General features: G+C 44.0%; 1 protein-coding gene across 1 annotated transcript in view; it reads left to right on the plus strand.

Annotated features, from left to right (window-relative positions):
• The window catches only part of LOC112072536 (epithelial cell-transforming sequence 2 oncogene-like), a 45,136-nt gene that overhangs the window by 17,819 nt on the left and 18,379 nt on the right, over window positions 1–8,938 (plus strand). The window contains 6 exon segments of the mRNA XM_070439834.1: window positions 5,341–5,503; window positions 6,519–6,690; window positions 7,664–7,791; window positions 7,973–8,138; window positions 8,224–8,352; window positions 8,605–8,697. Coding sequence (XP_070295935.1) covers window positions 5,341–5,503; window positions 6,519–6,690; window positions 7,664–7,791; window positions 7,973–8,138; window positions 8,224–8,352; window positions 8,605–8,697 — 851 coding nt within the window.

The following is an 8,938-nucleotide window of genomic DNA, read 5'->3' on the forward strand; positions in this document are numbered from 1 at the left end:
TACTCTTAGCACCTGGGTGGCTTGTCAGTGAAGTCTAGATTCCAGTTGGCATGAGGGTAGGTGTTTAGTTCCAGGGTCACTTAGACTTTACTGATGAGCTTGCGTGGACTGAATGGTGTTGAAGCAGCGAGCTGTAGTCCATGAACAGCATTCCACATAGGTTGTTCCTTTTGTCCAGGTGGGAAAGGGCAGTGTGGAGTGCGTTGAGATTGCGTCATCTGTGGATCTGTTGGTGCAGAACGCGATTGGAGTCGGTCTAGGGTTCCGGGAGATGCTGTTGATGTGAGCCATAACCAGCTTTCAAAGCTTCAATGGCTATCCCGGTGCTATGGCGTAATCATTTTGGGCCAGGTTACTTTCTCTCCGTAGACAGGGGACTATGGTTCTCATGTATTTAACAAGCATCCAGTCCTCAGTCAGGGAGAGGTTGGAAATGTCAGTGAAACACTTGCCAGTTGGTCCGCCATTGCTTTGAGTAAACGTCCTGGTAACTGTCCCTGTCCCGCGGCTTTGTCAATGTTGACCTGTTTAAAGGTCTTGCCCACATCGGCTACTGAAAGCGTTATCACACAGTCACCAGAACAGCTGGTGCTCTCGTGCATCTTCAGTGTTGCTTGCCTCGAAGCGAGCATAAAGGCATTTAGCTCGTCTGGTAGGCTTGTATATACTGGGAAGCTCGCGGCTGGGTTTCCCTTTGTATGTGCCTAATAGTTTTCAAAGCCATGCCACATCCGACGAGCGTCAGAGCCGGTATAGTAGGATTTGATTTTAGTCCTGTATTGACGCTTTCCTGCTTGATGGTTCTTCACTGTTCAGTGTTGTCATTTAACTTCTGAGTAGTTCCACTTTAGTGAAATAGTAATTTAAAGTATTGGCAATATCAGGGGCTTCTCTCTTTACATTAAGTCGTGTTACCTCGGCGTGCCTTTCAGCTTCATCTGAGAAGGCCACTGTTCACTGTCTTGTGCTTATGAAAGTCTACTAATATCCTATTCCGTCGCTGTTTACGGTGCTGCAATACTTTATCGCGCTATAAGCTCATTTACATTAGCACCACCGTTGAATACTTTACTCTTGTGAAAAATGAATCACACCAGCAGACACTGCAAATCAAATCAAACTTTATTTATACAGCACGTTTCAGACACAGATGCAACGCAATGTCACTTTACAGGAAGATGAAGAACACAATATAATGATGACAGCCATGATGGGAGTTCAAACAGTAAAGCAAGAAACAAGTGCGGTAAAACCCCAAATAAATGTCTCTATATATATATCTATAGGACTAGTAGATGGGACTATTTGAGCATATATATATATATATATATATATCAGTGGGAAAACAAGTATTTGATACACTGCCGATTTTGCAGGTTTTCCTACTTACAAAGCATGTAGAGGTCTGTAATTTTTTATCATAGGTACACTTCAACTGTGAGAAACGGAATCAAAACAAAAATCCAGAAAATCACATTGTATGATTTTTAAGTAATTAATTTGCATTTTATTGCATCACATAAGTATTTGATAAACTACAGTTTAACTTGAAACATGGTTACATTTTAACAAAACCATCAGGTCGAGACCAATTGTCCGTAGAGCTCCGAGAAAGGATTGTGTCGAGGCACAAATCTGGGAAGGTTACCAAGAAAAAATTTGCAGCATTGAAGGACAAGAACACGGGGGCCTCTTTCATTCTTAAATGGAAGAAGTTTGGAACCACCAAGACTCTTCCTAGAGCTGGGCCGCCCGGCAAACTGAAGCAATCGGGGAGAGAAGGGCCTTTGTCACGGAGGTGACAAAGAACCCAATGGTCACTCTGACAGAACTCCAGATATAGAACCTTCCAGAAAGATCAACCATCTCTGCAGCATCACCAATCATGCCTTTGATGTAGAGTGGCCAGACCGAAGACACTCCTCAGTAAATGACAATGACAGCCCGGCTTGCAGTTTGCTAAAAGTCCCTAAAGGAATCTGAGACATGAGAAACAAAAATCTCTGGTCTGAATGAAACCAAGATTGAAATCCTTTGGCCTGAATGCCAAGCGTCATGCCGGGAGGAAACCTGGCACCGATCCTAACCGTGAAGCAATGGTGGTGGCAGCATCATGTTCTGGGATTTTTTCACCAACAGGGACATGGGAAACTAGTCAGGATCGAGGAAAGGATTAATGGAGCAAGTACAGAGAGATCCTTGATGAAAGCCTGCTTCAGAGCGCCAGGACTTCAGACTGTGGCGAAGGTCACCTTCCAACAGGACAACGACCCTAAACACAGCGCCAGACAACGCAGGAGTGGCTTCGCGACAAAGACTCTGAAATGTCCTTGAGTGGCCAGCCAGAGCCCGGACTTGAACCCGATCCTGATACAATCTCTGGAGAGACTGAAATAGCTGTGCAGCGACACTCCCATCCACCTGACAGAGCTTGAGAGGATCTGCAGAGAAGAATGAAGAAACTCCCCAAATACAGGTGTTCCAAGCTTGTAGCGTCATACCCAAAAGACTCGAGCTGTAATCACTGCCAAAGATGCTTCAACAAAGTACTGAGTAAAAAGGGTCTGAATACTTACCTAAAAGTGATAAAATTAGCAAAAAATGTAATAAAAACCTGTTATTTGCGTTGTCATTATGGGGTATTGTTATTGTGTGTAGATTGATGAATTAAAAAATTTTTTTAAATAAGTGTAATGTACAAAATGTGAAAAAGTCAAGGGGTTTGAATGCTTTCCAAACGCACGCTTTGACCTCTGTTAGATTGATTGATATGGCTTATAATTGGGTTGTCTCATGTGCTCGTCTTTAATTTTCTGAAAGGTGACAGGTGGAAGAGGAATCGACGATAGTTTAACTCAAAAGCTGAAGAAGAACAGGCCTCAAATGGATTTAAAAAATGTTTTTTGTAATGAATGAATTTATTAAATTAAAAACAATTGCAAATAAGTCTGGAGAAGTTTATTTATTGTGTGAGAACATGTGGAATTGAGTATGATACACGGTAATGTGTAGGCGTCGTGTAGTATTTCAATAGTAAAACATGAGGGAATTTAGTAGGTTTATGGACAGACACACGAAACGATCAGTAGTTGCTCATTAGTCATTAAGGAAGAATGATGCAGGGATTTAAATAGGAAATATAGAGCGTGACCATTAGTGATACTAATGGTACTAGTGATACTAATACTAATGATACTAATGGTCACCATTAGTGATACAATACTAGTGATTACTAATGGTACTATGGCATACTAATACTAATGATGACTAATACTAAAGTGATACTAATACCTAATGATACTAATGGTACTGAGTGATACTAATACTAATGAACTAGTGATACAATACTAATGAAACTAATAATAAGATACTAATACTAGTGATACTAATGGTACTAGTGAAACTAATACTAGTGATACTATGGCTAGAGATACTAATACTAATGAAATACTAATGGTACTAATGGTACTAATGAACTAGTGATACTAATGGTACTAGTGATACTAATACTAAAGTGATACTAATGGTAACTAATACTTAATCGAATACAAATGGAGCTTAGGATACTAATACTAGTGAATACTCAATACTAGTGAATCTAAACTCAGTGATACTAATGACTAGTGATTACTTATATAGGTATACTAATACTATATGATAATCTAATGATACTAGTGATACTAATAACTAATGAATACTAATGGGCTAGTGATGACTATAATACTAAGATACTAGTGGATACTTACTAATGATAACTAATGGTGCTAGTGATACTAAACTAATGATGCTAGGTGATACTGAAATGACTAATGATACTAATGGTGCCTACGTGAATCAAACTAGTCGATACTAATACTAGTCATACTAATACTAGTAGACTACTAACTATGAGATACAAATCGTACTGAGACTTAATGATACTAATGCCATACCTAGGCTGATACTTAATACTAGAGACTAATGGTGACTATATATGATACTTAGATACTAACTAGAACTATTCTACAGTTGATCAACTTATACGATGTACGATCTTTCCAACTGGCTAGTCTGAATCTAGATGATACTAATGGTTATACAGTGATTCAATTAATGGAGTACTACGGTACTAGTGTAATAACATGATACTGGTACTATTATAAATGATACTAATGGGCTAGTATATTCAATACTATAGTGATATCTAATGACTATAGCGGATACCTAATACTAGGATACTAATCTACCTAATGTATCAATATAGTGTACTACCAGTATACATAATGTACTATACTAATGGTAGCTAATGGTGATACAATATATGGATACTAATCGTCTAATGGATACTAACTAGAACTGGTACTAATAAGGATACTAAGTACTAGTTGAACTATACTAGTCTATACTGGTATGCTAGTGGATACTAACTAATGATACTAATGGTCACTAATGCTGTACTAATACTAGTCTGTGACTACTCTAATACAGTGATACTAATACTGTGTATCACTGGCATGATACTTGAATACTATGGTACCTAATGTTGTGTTTACGATCTATATACTAAGTATAGACTAAATGGTAATACTAATTGATACTAATGGTACTAGTCTATAATCAATTACTAGTGATACTAATGGGTACTAGTGCATAATTATATTTAAACATACTATGTATACTAAGAATGTGATACTATCTGGACTATTTCGAATACTCAATGATTACTAACTATGTACTAGTGACTAAATACTACATGATACTAATGGTCTAGTGATACTAATAACTCCGTTATTGTGTTACTATGCTACCAATATATAAGATGTCCCCAATAGTACGCCCCAAATGCATCACTCTATTACCACTTTAAAATGACTAACGTTACATAAAACCACCACTGGTTTCCTACAGTATTCCTCTAAATAAGCAAATCACTAGTAAAAAACCTTGTTATTTGCTGTTGATCTTGTTGTAAGTATCAGCTATAAAAACACCTTAGTTTGCTGATTGTCCTGTAGTAAGTATGAGTAGACTGTAATGTCAGTAGTAAATAACTCTGTAGTTTTGCTGTGATCTTGATTGTTAGTAATTGATGTGTAAGTAAATTTCAGTAGTTAAAGAACCTTGTAGTTGCTTTTGGATTCTGTTCTAGTAATGATTTAGTAAATTCAGTAGTAAAACCTTGTTAGTTTGCTGTTGATCTTGTGTAGTAATCCCACTAGTATAAACCTTGTTAGTCTTGCTGATTGATTCTTGTGTAGTAATTCAGTAGTAAAAACCTTCGTTAGTTTTGCTGTTGATCTTATGTAGTAATTCAGTAGTATTTTTCCACGAGGGGCTCTAATCTCTGACTCCGTGACCCAGGTCCTGCAGGGATTGGCTGATGCAGATCGTGCCGGTGATGCGCGGGATCTTCACCTCCGTGTTTGCCACGGTCCTGTCTCTTTATGTGATGTCATTCCTGACCCCTCGTGACCTCTGCTCTGCCGCACAGGTCAGCTGGCAATTGGAGGGTCTGGCTGAACAGGTGAGGTGAGAGGTTTAGAGGTTTAGGGCTCGTTATCTTTCTCCATCGTCCTCTCTCTCTCCTCTTTCTCCCTTTAGTACTGTGTGTGTGAGGTAACCCCCCCCCCACACCACACACACACACACTCCTCTCTCTCTCCGTAGGACTGTCTCTGGTCGGTGAGGTGTGTGCGCGGGCTGGTTCCTGCCCTAAAATCCAGGGGACAGAGAGTAGGTGGCTGGAAGAGCCACTATGTGGTCCTGTGTGTCCACTCTGGACTGGCTGACACCCAGAGAAGGCAGCACATACGTACGGCACCTCAACATGCCCTGCTCAGGAGGCGGGAGGAGGAGGAGGAGAGACGCAGGAGAGGAGGGATCAGACACACCATCAGGGAGAGAGTGGAGGAGCAGATAGAGTGATGAGAAGAGGAGAGGAAGAGTGTAGGAGAGGAGGGTAGGAGTAGGAGGAAGGAATGATAGAGTGGAGGATGAGAGTTGAGGAGAGGAGAGAGTGGAGGAGAGGAGGAGAATGGAGGAGAGAGTGGAGGAGAGGAGGAGCAGAAGAGTGACTGGGAGGACAAGAGGAGGAGAGGATGAGAGTGGTGGAGAGGGGTAAGGAGGAGAGGACGCAGAAAGTGACTGGAGGAGGAGAGGATGAGAGTGGTGGAGAGGGGTAGAGGAGGAGAGAGGTGAGAGTGGAGAGTAGTAAGGAGAGTGGAGAGGAGTAGAGAGTTGAGGAGAGGATGAGAGTGGTGGAGAGGAGGAGCAGAAGAGTGACTGAGAGGACAAAGGAGGAGAGGATGAGAGTGGTGGAGAGGGGTAGAGGAGGAGAGGATGAGAGTGGTGGAGAAGGGTAGAGGAGGAGAGGAGCAGAAGAGTGACAGAGGACAAGAGGAGGAGAGAGGAGGAGAAGGCAGAAAGGGAGAGGAGAGGATCAGCTTTGTGTGTGCTGTATGACCAGCTGGTAGAGCATGAGGCCAGGAATAGTGGCTTTGGTATAAAGCATCTCTATTACTGTGTTGGATTACATACAGAGTTGGGGTCAGAGGGTGGCAGCCAGGGTGGATGATGGATTAGATACAGAGTTGGGGTCAGAGGTGGCAGCCAGGGTGGATGATGGATTACATACAGAGTTGGGATCAGAGGTGGCAGCAGCAGTGGATGATATCTCCTTCTTCTGTGTTCTCCCCAGGAGCTTCGCTGCAAGTAACAGCAATCACCTCCAAAGCCTCGGCTTGGCGACGGAACGCCAACATGCTCATGGACTACCAACTCTTAGTAATCTAACACTCCAAATGCGAGTGCGGCAGCACATCTAGGGGCTGCCCGTCCATCTGGACCCACACCCTGGTATTGCTCAATCCAAACACAGTAATAAGAGAATGGCCGAGTACGAAAGTGCACACTAGGCCGACTTAGTTCCCCTGGCCTCTAATGGGACCTCTGATCCACACCGGAGTGGACCATTTATCCAACCGAGCCCTCTCACTCCCAAGCTGATTGTCCTGTTCAGAAACCAGTAACGGCGACGTCTCCCTTTCTTGCTTTGACATCCCTCCTCGGCTCATCGCCCAGCCTTAAACCTGCGACCCTCCTCCACTTTGGCCCTGTGCCAACCTCTTGGTCGTGACTCGCTACATCCACCCCCTCTACCCCAGTGTCTCTCTCACCAGCCCAACTTCGCTGAGGGTCGCTCTCCTCAGCGGCTACGGTCATGAGGGTATGGTAGCATAAGCGCCTCCTCCGTAAAAGCCCACTAATTCAAGATATAGACCTCACCGTTTGTTTCATGGTGACAGTGTGTGTGCTGGTCGTATTGCTGTCGTCTCGTGTCTGTCGTGTGTGTGCTGTTGCCTGCTGTGTGTGTGTGTGTGGTTGCTGAGGCCTGCTTGTTTCGCTTGCTGGCTCGCTGTTGTGCCGTGTGTCGTGTGTCGTGTGTGTTATTGCTCGACTGCTCTCGCCTATTTGCGTTCATGAACAGTCCTGATAACCTCTGAAACCTCTGATTATCGAGTCCACCGGCTCTCACCGTCCACATAACTGTATATCTCACTGTAACTGCCTTGTGGCTGATACTCTCGGTACAAATTCACCCGCACGTTACTATTCACTCCTCATACGTCGCTTGCTTGATACCACTTCGTATGGCTTATTTCCAGACAGCTCATCTGCCCAACAGAGTGGAGGATTCTGTCCTCTTCTCTACCCAGTTGCTCCAGACCCGCTCAAGGCCCTCCCCTTCTCCTATCTCCATCACCATCACCACCTCTTCTGCTACTGCTGTCCAACAGGATACCTGCCTACGAGGTGAGACATTTGGAGCAGGGAGAGTACTGATATGGTCAACTATTAAGGTTATCAATTACARGGTTCAGGTCAATTACATTTGAATTYCAGTCAATTCAGGAAGTAAACCAAACTCCAATTCCAAATGTTCCTMATTTAAAAAGCATTGACAAGAATTGGAATGACATCTCTCGTCTCCTAGTTGGTCCTGTGTGGTGTGAGAGTAGGAGTGGTGGTGGTTCTATACGACCACAGAGGGTCCCTCCAGGCTCTGTTATCCCAGGCAGAGAGGGCTCTGGGTGGGCAGCGAGCTCAGAGACTTGGGGTGCTGGCTCCTGGAGGTACGGAGGAGATCACTCTGCTTCAAGGTGAGGATGGAACACCGGGATCAGGGATCAAAGTTCACCGAAGGGCATAGTCACTGCTTGACCTTTGGTCTCTCTTTGACCCCAGGCTGCAAGGTGACAGAGAGGAGTGTGCTGACCCCTGACTACAGGGAATTCTGGGAAAAGCTGTGTGGCTGGGTCGTTCCACCTGAGGAGGGAGGAGGGGTGGACATCTTCTGTCCCCTCGCAGCGTCTGGTGTGTAGATCGAGAGAATGGTTYATTTTCAAATTCAGAAATGGCGACATTACATGGTATCAATAGCAGCTAACACACAATACAAAATACATCCATCCACACAAAAAAATTCTACAAATCAGTCACTCAAGCACAGAGAAAAACTACAAACCGACGGCACTAACACTCCCATTCTTCTCTCTCTGTCTCTCTGTGTCTCTCTCTCTCTCTGCATCTCTCTCTCCCTCCCACCTCTCTCTCTTTCTCTCTCAGCCAGAGGAGTGCTGCTGGTCCAGTCTCTGTCTACTCTGACAGAGCTAGAGGTCTCCGCTCCTACTGGGATGGCCACCGGATGCTTCCAGAACAGTGAGTCGGGGAGGAAGGGATGCTTCCAGAACAGTGAGTCGGGGAGGAAGGGATGCTTCCAGAACAGTGAGTCCGACCTCACTGTTCTGGAAGCATCCCTTCCTCCCCTGACTCACTGTTCTGGAAGCATCCTTCCTCCCTGACTCACTGTTCTGGAAGCATCCCTTCCTCCCTGACTCACTGTTCTGGAACATCCCTTCTCCCCGACTTCACTGTTGCTGGAAGCCATCCCTTCCTCCTT

This window comes from Salvelinus sp. IW2-2015, unplaced genomic scaffold, assembly GCF_002910315.2.
Source record: "Salvelinus sp. IW2-2015 unplaced genomic scaffold, ASM291031v2 Un_scaffold1953, whole genome shotgun sequence".
In the NCBI taxonomy this organism is placed as follows: domain Eukaryota; kingdom Metazoa; phylum Chordata; class Actinopteri; order Salmoniformes; family Salmonidae; genus Salvelinus; species Salvelinus sp. IW2-2015.